The sequence below is a fragment of the Brugia malayi genome (genome assembly GCF_000002995.4).
Source record: "Brugia malayi strain FR3 genome assembly, contig: Bm_v4_ChrX_scaffold_001, whole genome shotgun sequence".
Lineage (NCBI taxonomy): Eukaryota > Metazoa > Nematoda > Chromadorea > Rhabditida > Onchocercidae > Brugia > Brugia malayi.
The window spans coordinates 24,471,365-24,489,097 of NW_025062479.1; the positions used below are offsets into that span (position 1 = coordinate 24,471,365).

A 17,733-nucleotide genomic window follows, 5' to 3' on the forward strand; every position below is an offset into this window, starting at 1 on the left:
ATGCATGATTCTTTTTATCTCGAGATTCATTCTATTTGTGTTTTCTGAGGGATGATGAGTCATCAAAGATGCAAATCTTAGAGAGTCCATAATTTTTCATTCTAAAGTTTTGATTTGAAGTGGCTTAGTTGCTACCTTAGCAGCATAGACTAACTGTAGCAACTCCTATCTATGACCTAAATGACGATGAAAGTAGTATTTAGGTCTGGTAAATGAATGTTTGAAATTTATAAGGAAGCAGTGCTAATTGAAATATTCAAGGAGTCACAGGTGATAGTGATAAATGACCAATGATTCTGAGTCACAGGTGATAGTGATAAATGACCAATGATTCTGAGTCACAGGTGATAGTGATAAATGACCAATGATTCTGAGTCACAGGTGATAGTGATAAATGACCAATGATTCTGAGTCACAGGTGATAGTGATAAATGACCAATGATTCTGAGTCACAGGTGATAGTGATAAATGACCAATGATTCTGAGTCACAGGTGATAGTGATAAATGACCAATGATTCTGAGTCACAGGTGATAGTGATAAATGACCAATGATTCTGAGTCACAGGTGATAGTGATAAATGACCAATGATTCTGAGTCACAGGTGATAGTGATAAATGACCAATGATTCTGAGTCACAGGTGATAGTGATAAATGACCAATGATTCTGAGTCACAGGTGATAGTGATAAATGACCAATGATTCTGAGTCACAGGTGATAGTGATAAATGACCAATGATTCTGAGTCACAGGTGATAGTGATAAATGACCAATGATTCTGAGTCACAGGTGATAGTGATAAATGACCAATGATTCTGAGTCACAGGTGATAGTGATAAATGACCAATGATTCTGAGTCACAGGTGATAGTGACAAATGACCAATGATTCTGAGTCACAGGTGATAGTGATAAATGACCAATGATTCTGAGTCACAGGTGATAGTGATAAATGACCAATGATTCTGAGTCACAGGTGATAGTGATAAATGACCAATGATTCTGAGTCACAGGTGATAGTGATAAATGACCGATGATTCTGGGTCACAAATGATAGTGATAAATGACCAATGATTCTGAGTCACAGGTGATAGTGATAAATGACCAATGATTCTGAGTCACAGGTGATAGTGACAAATGACCAATGATTCTGATCCATAAGGAACAGCAAACATAATGATAAGGAACAGTAAACACTTTAGACAATCCAATTAGCATTTTTTGCCAAATGTTTATTGTTGCATAATTTTCTTACCTGTACTGCTCTACCTATAAGTCTATCTTTGCTAATCTTATCATCCAAAGAAATAATGCTTCTCAGAGAGCTGAACTATTTGGAAATGACCCCTCTAAAAATTGGACTTCCTGCAACTTCTGCAAAACAAAGTGTTAGGTGTTACAGAACTGTTTCTCTGTCAGTAATGAAGGCGGCATAGCTCTCGGACGGAACGTGATATTTAGACGTTCGATCACGTAAGATCACTCTCAAATGACCAATGTCTTGAATAGTTTACTTACATACAAACTTAAATGTCCAATTTCCAGTTCATTTTTTTTTTTCACTTGCCGTTTCGTCCCTTACCTGTCACTATATGGCTTTACAAATGTGAATTTTTTACTTTTTAACTAACATTCTTTTTGCTTCTAAAGTTTAGTCAGAAATCTTCAATTTATAAATTTAAATTAGTGAATTTAGATTAGTTAAAGGATTGATGGATGAACTTTTAAGACTAAAAAAAACGTCATTTGCCCAGATTTGGAGTCAAAAAAATTATTATTCTTCCAGATTTACCTGATCCTGCTCATTTGACATACCTAACTTTTAAGACTAAGTGAACTTCATTTAGCCAGATTCCTCCAGATTTACCTGACCATCTCGCTCATTTGACATACCTAAGTTTTAAGACTAAGTGAACTTCATTTAGCCAGATTCTTCCAGATTTACCTGATCATCCTGCTCATTTGACATACCTAACTTTTAAGGCTAAATGAACTTTATTTACCCAGATTCTTCCAGATTTACCTGATCCTGCTCATTTGACACATCGAACTTTTAAGGCTAAATGAACTTCATTTACCCAGATTTGCCCAGATTCTTCCAGATTTACCTGATCCTGCTCATTTGACATACCTAACTTTTAAGACTAAATGAACTTCATTTATCCAGATTTCTCCAGATTTACCTGATCCTGCTCATTTGATACACTTTTTGTGATTCATCAATTCATCACACCAATCTAACATGGAAAAGATTCTATCGAAGCTTCTTTTTATGGCTGAATATTTATGCAAATTAAATTTGTATTAAAACAAAATAAACTAACCAATACAATCTGATTTAGTAAACGATAACCATGCACAACGTTCTACATCTACTTTTGATATAATTGCTATAAGATAATAAGTTGAATCGATAAGTGTTCCTAAATGAAAAAAAAAAAAAAAATGAAACAAATTAAATTTTATATTAAAATAAAAAAAAAAAGCTTAGTTTATTATTGAATTGCAAAGAAAAAGAAAAAATTTACCTATTTTATTTCATATTTTATTTTCATATTTTATTTCATTTCATTTTTATTTTATTATTTCAAAGATATTTTATTTCATTTTTAACTAATAATAATAATAATCAACAATAAAAAATTGTTGAAAAGTTGAAATTATACGAAAATTTAACAGTTTGTTTCGATTCGTTTTTTCTTTTTTTAATTGTTAATCAAAAATGAAAGAAAAAAAAAAAAAAAAGAAAAAAGTAAACAAAAATAACTTTAAATTACCTATACAAGTAACAATAATAGCGCCCCAAAAGCATAGAAGTAATAATCGCAGATTGAAATGAAGTGTCTTATTAAAAATTATAGCTAATAGAGTAAGTGAAGTTGTTAAAATAGCCAAAATGCTTGTTAAAAGTTCAATAATAAATACATTATGCATTCGTGTATTCTTTACATAAATTAATTTTGTCATTTCACAAATTCCCGATAACACTGATACATTAAACATTTCTCCTGAAATTTTCTTTTTTTTACAAATTATAAAAAGAATTATTTACGATGAAATTTTGTTTACTAATTAAAATAATTTTTAGTAAACAAAAAAAAAACAAAGGTTTAATTACATCAATAGTTGAATGTTTGTTTACCAATTAAAATAATTGTTTTGTAAACAAAAAAAACAAAAAAAAAAAAAAGGTTTAATTACTATCTTCTCGAATTTAAAAATTTCAGTGGTTGAATGATTAAATTGTGATACAAGTAGCTAAGAAGGTTTTTTGTTAAATACTATCTACTCGAATTTAAAAATCTTTGATTAAATGAGGTAAAATTGAATTTTGATTAAATTGAATGATTAAAATGAGACACAAGTAGCTAAGAAGATTTATGTTAAAATTACTATCTTCTCGAATTTAAAAATTTAGTGGTTGAATGATTGAAATGAAATACAAGTAGCTAATATCAATAAATGATGCAAATAAAGTTATGTTATTGGAAATTTTGAAAAAAAAAAAAAAAAAAATGTCAGACATTTTAATTTGATCTAATTATTCTTCCTCTAATTAGTTTAGTCTAACACATAAGATTTAAACTGATTGATTTTTTGCTAATAAGAAAAATTTTAAAAAACATAAATTTAATGAAAAGTTAGTTGATAAAAAAAAAAAACTATTGCAATCAAAAATTGCTAATATAATTAATTAATTACAAATTTAAATTTCTTTAGTAATATTATTTCTTATCAAACAATGATTTTATTGATAATTTTCTCAATTGCATTTCTAGATTCTTCTTTTTTTTTTTTTTTGTCAAGAATTTTAAAATACCAATATGGCCATTATTGTCACATTATTTTGGTTAAATTCCGGAAGTGAAATTTTTATGTAAAATTTCAGAAAATACCGGAAAATATTTTGATTTGCAAATTGCTTCATAACTTAGAATATGAATTGCAAAATTATAAATATAAAGCATTCTAAATAATTAATAACCTATTATAAAATATAAAAATAACTTTTATTATAAAATATAAAAATTACTCATTTTACATTCGTTTTTGTTTTTGTAAAAAAAAAAAAAAAATTTAACGAAAAATACGAGATAAAATTTAAAAATTTTATCAAATTCTTAAGCATAGCCATAAGTGATGTTTCAATTTTACGATACAAACAAACATAAAATGTTAAATATGAATGTTTGATGAAGTAATTTCACATTTTCGACAATTTTACTTATTGAAAAATGAAATATCTAAAAGTGCAGTGGAAAAAATTAAAACGAAAAAAAAAAAAAAATAAATAAATGTAAAAAATTGATGCTAATTAAGATATATTTGATTAAAAAATGTCAGATTAGCCGGATGAGAATGACAATTAGATGTAAATTGACAAATAGGAAAATAAAAAAAAATGAAATGAAATTAAAATCTAACCCTATTCTATGCAAAAAATATCACTAATTGCTGTACTAAGTTGTTTAATTAGTTGGAAAAATTTTGTTCACTAAATTGTAAAGTGAATATCCGGAAAATATCCGGAAAATTGCCATTGACAAGTTTAGCTTTAGTTTTTTGCCAAAGCTGACATCTTATCATTAGAAAGTTTACATCTACAAGGCTGTTTAATTAATTGGGAATGTTTCGATTACTAAATTGAAAAATGAATCCAGAAGATATCCGGAAAATTACCTTTGACAAGCTTAGCTCAAAACAAAAGATATCCGGAAAATTATCTTTGACAAGTTTAACTCAATTTAGTTGTTTGTCAAAGTTGACATCTCGTCATTTATATTTCATCATCAGAATAGTTTATCTACTAAGCTGTTCAATTATTTGGGAAAGTCTCGATTACTAAATTGCAAAATCCAGAAGATATCCGGAAAAATTGTCTTTGACAAGCTTAACTCAAAACAGAACATATCCGGAAAATTGTCTTTAATAAGTTTAACTCAACTTAGTTTTTTTGTCAAAATTGACATCTTATCATTTACATCTTATCACCATATCATTCCTCCAACGACATTAAACTGATATTTGCTAACTAAATTCATTTTCACTCAATAATTTCGAAAACAATTGCTAAATATAAATTAAAATGTTATATGCAATTGAAAGAATGAAAAAAAAGAAAAAGAAACATTTAAAAAAAAAAATAAAATATTAACCTGAAATTGTTAAATTAATAAGAAACATTTAAAAAAAAAAATAAAATATTAACCTGAAATTGTAAAATTAATACATAAATTTCACAGAAAAAAAAAGTGTAAAAGAAAAAGGAAGAAAAAAAAAAAAAAAACAAAAATGCAATTATCAATTCTCTTTTTAATGATTAATTTATTTTTTTAAGTACTAAATTCTATTTCTTTAATTGCTGAAAAAAAAAATTAATGCTTATAAAATTTAAAATTGCAAAATAGTTTCAACATATATTATATCGTTAAATAAAAATGAATGATTGCTATTTATTAAAGTGATTAATTTTAGAGTTGTGCTAATTTAAAAAGTATCAAAATTTATCAAAAAAGTTAAAAAGTATCAAAATCAAAATTGCTTTAAAAAGTATCAAAATTTTTTATTTTCAAGACTATTTGAAAAATATGTGAATATTTAAATTTGAACAATTCATTATTGATTGTAAATTAATAAATTAAAAAAAATTCATAAAGAAAATTGATGTAAACAATACTAGATAGTAATTTAGATATGAATAGTTTTTTTACAAAGAGATAGGATTTTTTTTTGCAGCATTTTGTAGTTCGATTTAAAAAGTTAAACTAATTTATTTAATTAAAAAAATTTTAATTACTAAATTTAAAGCCAACTATTTCAAATTTAAAATTATATAGCAGATTTTAAAAACCTACACCTATTTACTGCATTTCAGTGGTATTTTTCGATTCGTTTTTTTTTTTTATTTAATAGTAATTACATCAAAAATGATTATGGATTATTGCGCCTGCTTATCAATCAAGCTAAATTGTTTAGCTTATCATTTTTTAATAAATTTATTTTCACAAATACCCTAAATTTAATTGATATATGATAATTTCTCCCAGTATTTTATATTAATTAAATTTCAAAATAAACTTTAATAAATTTACTTTCATAAATATCTCAAATTTAATTAATATATGATAATTTCTCTCAGTATTTTATATCAATTAAATTTTAAAATGAATGCATCTATCGTTTACATTGTGTATAACCCTAATATACCATTATTAAGTTAAAAAAAAAAAATTTTAATTATAACAGGAAGAATGGAACCATTTGCTATTTCACGTCATCGTTTTACCTTACTAATACACGTAAAAAAAGTTCACGTCAAGTTCGGTGGAAACGTCAAATAGCATCATAACAGGTGGTGAAAAAAGTTTCAATTCTTCGAATGTTACTAGTTATTTTTCAGATAATAGTAAACAAAAGATCAAAATTTATTACTAGCTAGTAATTTACATATGAATTGTAAACAAAAAATCAAAATTTGTTTACTAGCTAGTAATTTACATATGAATTGTAAACAAAAAATCAAAATTTGTTTGCTAGCTAGTAATTTACATAAGAATTGCAAACAAAAAATCAAAATTTGTTTACTAGCTAGTAATTTACATATGAATTGTAAACAAAAAATCAAAATTTGTTTACTAGCTAGCAATTTACATATGAATTGTAAACAAAAAATCAAAATTTGTTTACTAGCTAGTAATTTACATATGAATTGTAAACAAAAAATCAAAATTTGTTTACTAGCTAGTAATTTACATGTGAATTGCAAATAAAAGATCAAAATTTATTATAATTATTCCATTTTCATCTCCATGGTGAAGAAAAAAAAAAAAACACATTCAAAAATGACATTAAATGCTAGAATTTGTTTATAAATAAAAAATGTATTATCCTTTCAATAAATCATTTATATTTATGAGATATACATATATGTATTTATAAGCGTATAAAAATCTTAGCAATAATAGAAATTATAATGAGAAATTCTTGGTAATTAAATATTTGCCATTTATGAATGAAAGTAGTTAAGTTATTTCTCATCAATAGTTTCATTTGCTTAAGAGAGAAAAATAAAAAGGAATTAATAATTGCTTTTGTGAATTTAACCAAATCAATTTAATTTTTTCTCATGAAGCAAAAAAAAAACAAAAAACAAAAAAAAAAAAAAAAAAGGAATTAATTAATTATGAATAAATTTTCCCTACATTTTTTCCATATTTATTTCTAATTTATGCATTCGTTAAATCTCTAAAATAATCATGGGTAATTTATTTTGCTTTTTTATAGAAGAAAAATTTTTTTTAATTTTTAAATTTTAGAAATTGAAGGAAAATTATGAGTATGCTTGTGAGAGAATTTAATTTCATTGAATGAAAAGACGATTAACTCAAAAAAAAAACAAGTAAAATTCATAAAAATTCATTCCATATTGATTTCTTTTAATTCGCTGAAAATTATAATTTTTTAAATTTTTGTTCTTCAAGTTTTATCGGAAATTTCAATTACAGGAAAATTTCAAAAAATAAAAATGATTAAAATTATGAATTCAATTAATTAATAAGTGAATTCTTCGAGACATTCTAGACATTCCTTCATTTACCTCATTTTTGCTAGGGAAATAATTTGATAGTCATTGTTAAACAAAGTTTCAATTTAAATTTCACTAAATTTCTATTCGAATTTTAAGACGTGGTAAGGAATGAAAATTTGAACTTTCAACTCATAAGTAATTCTCTCAGTGCTTTTTGTGATTGCTAAAATTTTGAGAAAGATTTTTGAAAAAACTTTTTTATAATTCTTTATAATTTTTATAAATTTATATGCATTCATAATTTTTATCACTAATAAAAGAAAAGAAAATTAATTTTCTCTTTGAGATAGGATAAGAAAAAAGAAATTATAAAAATATCTATTTAATATCATATTTAAATAACAATGCAGGCAAAAAAAAAGTTTTTTAAGCTCATGGAATTAGTCAAAATTAATTAATCTGAATAAAATATGCAAAGATTACCGCTCAAAAAAGAAAAAAAACGATGAATGACATTCTTAATACCTCAATTCTGAAGTAAGTATTATTTCCGGAAAATTCCGATTAGACCAGAATTCCTGATATACATATTATTGATCTATTCATACTTCTTAAGCTAATGGAATTAGTCAAAATTGATTAATCTGAATAAAATATGCAAAGATTACCGCTCAAAAAAGAAAAAAAAAACAATGAATGACATTCATTAATACCTCAATTCTGAAGTATTATTTCCGGAAAATTCCGATTAGACCAGAATTCCTGACATTCCTATTATTGATCTATTCATTATATTTCCTACATATTTCATCTGCTACGGTGAAAATTTTTCGCCTCAAAAAGTTGTAATTTTTTAGGTAACAAACAAGTTTGCAATGAGAAACCACGGTAAAAGGAGCGAAATAACGTAGTTGGTAATTGTTTATTCTTTTTTATCGATTGGCGACATTATTTCATTTTCTAAAAGACCAACAGCGCTAAATGTTCCCACGCGCAATAAATTTGCGCAAACGGAAGTAATTGAATGGTATTTGAAGGACAGGAAGGAAAGAAAAAAGAAAACTCTTTGAATTTTCAATCCGAAATTTTCGATACTGCAAGTAGTAATGAGTGGCGTACGTACGTGATATGATTGAATGAGATACGTGATATGATTTGAGTGAGAACTCTCTGTTTCTTAAGCTAAACGGAAAGGTTGACTTTGAACTATCAATCTGAAAATTTTGGTACTACGAGTAATAGCAGTAATGAGAAGCGTACGTACGTGATATGATTAAATGAGATACGTGGTGTGATTTGAGTGAGAACTCTCTCTTCCTTAAGCTAAACGGAAAGGTTGACTTTGAACATTCAATCTGAAAATTCCGCTACAGCGAGTAGTAACAGTGATGAGAAGCGTACGTACGTGTTATGATTAAATGAGATACGTGATATGATTTAAATAACTCTCTATTTCTTAAGCTAAATGTCAAATGGATGTGAAGTTAAAAGTGAACGATTTGTTTGGAATATGGGATAAAAATTTGAATTACTATGCAAATTTCAGATTGCCTATTTTTTCGAAATATTTTTGAGAATTTTAAGAAAAAGAAAACAAATGGAAATGCATTAAACACCTAAATGTACAGCAACCAGAATCGAAAATATTTTCGTCACCAAATTAATTTTTGTAATAAAAATGGAAAATAAGGTCATGGTCATGATTGACAGTTTTTGTCTACAATAAAATTTGATCGACCGATTGACGAAATTTTTTTTTTGACCTTTACTATAAACATTTAATAACGAACTTACAACCTTTTACTTGTAGAATTGTTAGTTGTCAGATTGAAAGATATTAAAAATAAAGTTGAAAACGATTTGCAAACGTAACATTCTTGTCATGATTTTGAAGAATTTTTTTTTGGTCAGAAAGAGTAGATGATTTTAGGTTTGTAAAGTTTTACCCGACTTATTTCAAGTTTATAGAACTTGAGCTGAATCTTTTTGCTTCTTCTAATCTGCAAACCAGATCAACCCAAATATGATTTATTTTCTTTATGAATGTGAATCGGTACAATATTACAGTCGAATAATTGAAGCAGCGAAGGAATAAATGGCAGTAGGAGAAAGAGAACACTGCCATCGATCCTTCTTCTTTTTTTTGTTTATTAATTATTAGAGAAGATTTTTAAGGATGTGAGAAGTGGGCTTAGTTTAACAGATTAACATTTACAAGAAAGGACAATGAAGAGACAAATGTACATTTACTATTTGAGGTTTAGATAATGAATTCATTGTTTCGAAGAAAAAAAAAAATGGAATATAACAAAGGAATAACGAATTGATTTATAGTAATGAATCATTAGCATTATTCTAAATCAAATTAGTGTGTAATAAAAAATTTCTTTCCGATTTTCCGACAATTCTTGAAAAGTTTAATTACATACAAGGATAAATGATTTCTCATTTTTCATTTGTTATTTTTTAGGTGTGAAACAGAAACTGCTTTTATGTTTGTCTATGATATTTCAATTTTTCGATACATATAACTGAATGCAGTTTTTGATTTTGCCGACAAGAAGTAATTAATGCTAATATAGCATTATCAGTTGATTTTGATATCTTTATCAATGGACTGTGATTACGCAAGAATTTGAGTTCGTATATATTTCAGTGGAATCCAAATGGCTCCTTTTATGCCAAGAAAGGGAACCACAAATTTTTTATGTGAAAAAGTGATGTTCAACGAGTATTATCAATTAATCGTGAGGTAGTGATCAAATGAAAGTATTGATAAGAGAGATAGTCTTAGAATCTTGTCAACGTTAAGTTATCGCAGTTTACGTGTTGAGAATAAGCTATTTAGGAAGAGACAGATGAATTGAATAAGCTGGCAGTAAGTGAATTCCTTTATTCCAGCATCCTCAATGAATTTTACACATTTTCTACCTGCTAAAATGTAACATTAAAAAAATTTCAAACTGCTGTGATTCTGTCAAACGTGCATACCTTTTGTCTTAACTTACGTATGTATTTGTAAAGAATTCAAAGTTATATCAAATATTGACGAAGGTGAATATAAGATTTAAACCTAAAAATTTATCATATGCATATGCATAGCAACAAAAATGACGAAAAGTACAAAGGATCATTCGACTATTTGACAAATTGTCCTAAGAACAAAACTGTCTTTAAGTCTTTAACAATTGCAAAGAGGAATGGTTGATTAGCGTTGAAAATTTTCGATGAACCCATGCGATCCTCTAATTCAATTATTGTTGCAGCAGCTGATTCTGTCCCTTTCTCATTTACCTGTAAGTAATTAATTAAGTCATTAAAAAATTTCCAGTTATGATGCAAAGAAAGTTCACACAAACCTCAATGAAACCTCCATGAATAATTTTGCCAATAGAAATTGGAAGTGAGTTATTAAAAAGTTCTTCGAAATTAGCATTTCCGCTGAAAGCATCTGTGATGCCAATTGCCTGCAGAGCACTATTCAAATTTCGTTTTTCTTCCACTTTGAATCTTGGCAATTTAATCTAAAATTAAAAATAACTTTAAAGTTATATCAACTAAAATCTCTCTTCCATGCTAATTTAGAAAGAGAAAAAAACAACAATTCGGGACGAAACAGAAATGGTAACAGAATTATTCCACTTAAATTCCTCTTTTTACCTTTCAAAATTTTGTTTCTTTTTTCCACTTTTCAAAAAAAAAAAAAAAAAGAAAATTATTAATTAGAAATGGACAGGTAACTTACGGAAACACTTCGGTTCGTTGCTTCATTGACGTATTTAAGTAGCTTTTCGCCTGACAAATTTCCCAGTACATCGGATAAGCCGAAACGTCTTCTTGGCAATATGATAACCATTTCTACTTCATCACCAATGTAAGGTAATTTGATAACTTGCACAGAATCATCTTCGTAATACGGAACTGTATCCGGTTTCATCATCATTGAATGAATTGGAAAATTATTGGAAGGATATATGATATGATATAATTAATTTTTACATTGAAAATTTAAAAAAGTTTTTCTAAATCATGTTTTAATTAAATTTTACCAATGCTAGAAATATATAATTCATTTAAAAATGAAATTTTTTTGATGTAAATGAAATTTAAATAAAAAAATGTTATTAATTTTTATTTTGAGTAATTATTAATTGTAAACTAAACTATGAGTCATTCTTTAGTTGATCAAAAAAATAAAAATATAAAAAATATTAGAAATGTTAGAAATTTCAATTGTAAAACGAAACTTTACCAAAGTATTATTCAATTTAATTAATTTCTGCAATGAAAGTTTGCTTTAAAGTTAACATAAAATGTCAAAAAAAGTCAATAAAATGTCAGCAGATCAAGTGTAATGCAAATAAAAGTAATCAATTAAGTTCAATAAATGTTCATTTTTAAATGAATTGTATTTTTCCAGCATTTGCAGATTTTAATTGAAACAGAATTAATAAAAATTAAATCGTTTTTAATATTTAATTTATTAAAAGTTTTAAAAACTGTCGAAATTTCTTAAGTACTATCTAGAATTGTGACTAAAATTAATTTTAATATTTAAAAAATAATTGAAATCAATTATACTTGCAGATTTAATTGACTTCTGTAATGAAAATTTGCTCAAAAGTTAACTTTTAAAGCTTAAAGTTAACATGGATTTCAAAAATAGTAAATAAAATGTCAGCAGATCAACTAAGATGTAAATGAATGTAATCAATTAAGTTCAAAAAACATTCATTTTTAAATGAATTATATTTTTCTAGCATTGGTAGAATTTAATTAAAACAAGATTTAGAAAATCTTTTTTAAATTTTCAATGTAAAAATTAATTGAGTTTGCAATTACAAATGATTTCAATTATTTTTTGATATTGAAATTGAACTGATTTCTTTTCATAATTTTTCTTTCCTGATTTTTTAACTTTATAACTTCTAATATTATTTCATTCATTCATTACATTAATTATAACATTTCTGAGACCGAAATTAATTTTAATTGCTAATCTAAGCACATTACGAAAATCCCGCATTTTTTCCAGTTTCAGTAATTTAGACAAAGAGATAAGTTTAAATTATGTTAAAATTTCTTTTAATTAATTATTAAATGCGAATAAAGTTTTAATTTTTGCAAAATTTTTTGTTTCTTTCCTTGTCCAAGTAATAAAAATTGGTACAAAATGAATAATTTTCACGGCGATTTACTGCTAATTGGTAATTATGACTAATTTCTAATGTCAAAAATGAATTTCTAACCACTTTATTTCCTCATTTTAATTTAGTCCCAAACTCTATTTACATTGATAGCGTATATGAAAATGTTTGGCATATGGAGATGCTAATTTTCGCAATAATCATGGTTTCGTAACGCAAATAGCAAACATTGTCATCCACCAATACATCACAATTTTAGCAAACCAATTATGAACCCACGGTTTCGGCGTGGTTTGCTAAATTTTTTTTGGTTTCGCTAGAATACTATGATTTGTCTTGTGTTACCGCTGAAGGCTTGGTATAAAACAATTTCATCCATAAGACATTATTATCTTTTTGTTTTGAAAATAGCGCAATTGAAAATGCTAAGAAAAACGTTCAATTTCATTGATTTTAAAGGAAATGATCCGGACCCTAGTCCTAGTAAAGGCAGTAATTTTTGAGAAGACATAGAATATTGTTTGTTTCATTTCCTTTTCTAATCGGTTTTGATAGTTTTGTATAATACTTCATAACGTTTTAATCGCATATATATGTTTTTTCATCTCGAGTCTCTTTTCAAATGAATCAGTTTCTATATTATTATTATTATCATTATTATTATTGCTGCTATCATTATTATTAATTATTATTATTATTATTAGTAGTAGTAGCAGTAGTATATTATTATTATTATTATTATTATTAGTAATAGCAATAGTATTTGTCAGTTTTGCATAAAATCCTCAAGGGCAAAAAACCAATAAATATATCATCAGGCTAACAATGAAGCGTATGATATCGTCTTTATCAACCATAGTACACGAATTAAATCGAAATATAGACGTGTACAAGTATAAATCAAAAAAAAAAAAAAAGTGACATGCACATTTATGTATACAAAATACTATGATAAATATGCTCTCTCATATATACATTAATATAGGTGTATAACTTTTTTTTCCAAACAAAACTAATTTCAAGCAAGCAAAAATTATAGTTATTAATTGTCGTTCTTTTTAATTCCATTTAATCCATCAAAATCATTAAATGCAAAACATCTTTAATAGACATTTGCTTTAGTAAACAAAATTGCTAACCATAGGTTTTATTCATCGAGATGTATCCTAAATTATTGCTTTAATTGCAAAATTACTACTTAAAATTAACTTAGGTTGCGAAAAAAAGATTGCAAAGCAAAAATTTCAATGAAATGACTCATCGTTTACAATAATTTTAGGATAATGCCTTTTACTTTAAAAAAAATTTTTATTTAAAGTTTGAAGCTTTTATTTAAAGAAATTAGAAATATTTCGTACAGTGTCTTTATGATTATCTTTTAAGACAATTTCATGCATTTTTTATTCTTATTAGATTTCTTTTGTAGGAGTCAAAAAGTTCATTTATTAACAGTTTATCAGTGAATATGCTAAAGAAAGAATGGAATATACGTACCGGTGATATGATCATATTATTTGATAAAATTACTTCTGGTAAGTTTTTAAACAATTGTATTATTATTGAAAAATTGTAAATAATAAAAGATATTGATTCTTAAATAATTGATTATTAGACATATAATATTAAGCTAATTACAACAATATTTTAACGATTAATTGATAAATTATTAGAATTAATAGCAAATCAAATTTTGCTATTAATAATTTATGTAAAAAGAGCAGTATAATTATATTTAATAAATAAATTTAATCACATTAAACATTAACTGATTGTAAATTGTTAGACATATGAAAATATTCATAATCATTTTGAATTTAATTTTAAAATAATATGAGTTAACATTAATTCTTTTTTTGTTAATTTTAAAATAATATTAGTTAATGCTTGAAGTTATTTTTTAAACTATCAATTAATCAAATTATATTGAAAAATACATTATTGATTGATTTAATTAATACAATTTGAATAATTAATAGTTTTAAAAATTATTTCAAGCATTAATTGATATTAATTTAAAATTAGCAAAAATGACAAGTAAATAAGCAAATTGAAGTAATTTTTAAAACTATCAATTATTCAAATTGTATTATTTTTTTTGCTAATTTTTAAAATAATATCAGTCAGTGCTTGAAATAATTTATTAGACTATCAATTACTCAAATTATATTGAAAAATACATTATTGGTTGATTTAAAAAACAAAAATGAATTTTTTGCAACATTCATCTGCAAATTTCAAAAAATTATAAAATTTGCAACATTCATATGCAAATTTATTTACTAAGAAAAAAAACTAATTTATTTGATTCAAATTATTGCAACGCATCATTTGCATGCTTCTATCAGATGTGGTACGGCAGATTGCAAGAAGGAGTCCCGCAATTACAACAGCGACTCGCGTTGGATGCTGTATGGGTTGTACCAGGAGATATTCGCAAACAGTATTTGAAGGTTCCAATTAATTTAATTAACCATAATTAATTGCTAAAAAAGCATATTTATATTTATGCATAAAAAAAAAACAGAAAAATGTGAAAGGAAAAACATATTGAGATTATTTGAGAACATTTTTATACCTGCATTAAATTATTGAGAAATTTCAATGTATTATGATGATTTAAAAAAAAAAAAAAAAAAGAAATTGATGAAAAAAAACGTTTAAACGTAAAAGAATAAATTTTGCTAAAAAATATTTTAATGATTTATTTGAAATTAAATATTTTCAAAGTTTTTCTTGACTATATTTAACCATTTTTTTTTTATTTTGGTTTTCATTTAAGCATGAATTGCGTGCTGATAGATTAGAAGCTGAAGTATATTTAAAGTGGTCAGCAAATATTGGTATTAAAAATCGAGTAAAAATTGTGCTTGAAAATGGATATTCATGTAATGCACCTGCATGTTTACTTACTGCATTCTCGAATATCTTTCGCAAACATATTTCAGCACAAGTAAATTTTAATTGAATTAATTAATATTTGTTGTACAAAATTTCTAATTGTTTAAATATTTGGTCATTTCCTTTTTTAATATATATATATATATATATATATATATATATATATATAATTAAGCTAATTAAAATTTTAAATAACTTTAAATGGTTAACTATCCTAGAAAGATTATATTTAGGCAACACAGGAAACACTTTCATCGGGTAAAGAAATCACAGTTCATTTAAATGGTATGCCAAATATTACGAATGCCGGTCTCTATAATGTGGTAGCTTTCATTCAAAGTGGACAAATCAAATTTTTAGAAAGTGAATTGGAGAATGTTCTAATAGCAGCTAATGATCTTCAAGTAAGTATATTAAAGTTAACTTAATAATAAAGAATTTAGGAATTAAAATAATGTTTTTTTTAAAAAAAGAAAAAAAAAAGGATGAAATCAAGAAAGAAACAGTTGACAAAGTCAAATGTATCAAAAATAGGCGAAACGAAGAATTGATAAGTTAATAATCAAAAATAGGCGAAACGAAGAATTGATAAGTTAATAGGTAATCAAAATAAAACCAATACAGATGGAACAAAATGACTGAATTCTGAAAATATACCTTAACAAAAAATTTTTAAATGATATAGAAAAGAAATTATAGTGATTCAATAGAGGCAAATAATCTTTTTAATAATTAAAATAAATGACAAGCAAATCTTTCTATCCAATAAAATTATAGTTATGATCAGTAGATATGATTGTGTTTGCAGTAAAAAAGTTTTCAGCTGACTTCATTGGTATCATTAATTTGTGAAGAAATGACTGAACGCATATTGGAAAATACATCAGCACCAATTTCTTGCGTCAAGAAATAATGAAGAAATCATTGGAGGTGCCAGATTTGGGACCAATTGTGCGACTCTTTTTAATGGATGCAGCTTATGCCAAAATTATGGTTTCCACTTGTTTTATTTTTTGAATTTTTTACAAATATGTCAATTTCATAATATGAAAAGAAAAATTTGCAATCATTTAAATTTGTACATTGCAAATGTTTGCGGAACAAACAAAAAAAAAAAAAAAATCAATTTTATAGGTATATGATTAAAATTAAATATTAAAAATTTAGAATAAAATAGCTACCTAAAAATTAAAAATTATAGGATGGTTTGACGTCACCACAAAATCACAATCAACCATTATCATCGTCCATCTATACGGTGTCTGGTGCAGAAAATGCAGTTACACCAACTCCATTAAGAGGAACATTAGGATTAGCGCCATCACCTCTTGGATCATATATCATTCCACCTTTTGATTCGGTATCATCTGCAACAACCAGAAGTATTAGTAATGAAACATCCGTATCAGTTAACAAAAATTGGCGTCCAGCTCAACAGCTTCCAATAGGATCTGGTAGTTGTTAACAGTTTTTAAAACAATCTTACGTAATTTACCCAACCCAGGAAAAGATTAGTGATAGTAGACGAGAACTTTGGGCTGAAATTTTAGCTCAACAATCAAAGCATGTCTAAAAGTGGAAATGTAACAGGTGAAATGATTCCACTCCAAAGTAGCACTGCTCCCTCAATATTACCACCAAACATATTACCACCAAAAAGCTCTCGTGATTCGATTTGTACGGTAATTACAGCACATAATGATCCGGTACTCATCTACTCAAATGTTCCTATTGCTACTGCTGCTGCTAGCGATGGTACTGCTGGTGCTATCGGTGGTGGTGCTATTGGCGGTGGTGCTACTGGTAGCGGTAGGGGTGAACAGGAAGGATCAGGCGCTATCAAAAGCTCTCCAACACTAGAATCAGCTGAAATTCGAACAAGTAGCAGTCAAGAATCGGAATCAAGTTCGAAACGACGACCTAAATTTGAGCAAATCCCATTACGAACTGAACCACCAGAAAGTCGCAAAGAATTACGTAAGAAACGACAGGCACGTGAAAAAACTGACACGAAGTGATTAGAAATGATTTTTTTCATTTTTGTTTTGTGAATTTAAATGTTTTGTGAAAAACATTTAAATATATGAATTTAAATGCATATTTCTTGTTTAATTTTAAAATAAAAAAATGAAAATAATAAAATGATTAGATTGGAAAAGGTAC

At 26.0% G+C, this 17,733-nt stretch overlaps 2 protein-coding genes across 2 annotated transcripts; one reads left to right on the plus strand and one right to left on the minus strand.

The window, feature by feature from the left end:
* Window positions 1-10,663: 10,663 nt before the first annotated feature.
* Window positions 10,664-11,468, minus strand: Bm1937 (serpin, putative; the record flags this gene model as incomplete). The annotated part of the gene is made up of 3 exons (XM_043075993.1): window positions 10,664-10,819; window positions 10,885-11,049; window positions 11,271-11,468. 3 exons carry the CDS (start codon window positions 11,466-11,468, stop codon window positions 10,664-10,666), a joined length of 519 nt encoding a protein of 172 aa, XP_042931927.1.
* A 3,549-nt stretch (window positions 11,469-15,017) lies between these two features.
* On the plus strand, window positions 15,018-17,588 carry Bm8383 (uncharacterized protein; the record flags this gene model as incomplete). Its single annotated transcript, XM_043075994.1, has 5 exons — window positions 15,018-15,122; window positions 15,452-15,622; window positions 15,804-15,974; window positions 16,772-17,024; window positions 17,263-17,588. The coding sequence occupies 5 exons, from the start codon at window positions 15,018-15,020 to the stop codon at window positions 17,586-17,588; spliced, it is 1,026 nt and encodes a 341-aa protein (XP_042931928.1).
* Window positions 17,589-17,733: the final 145 nt, after the last annotated feature.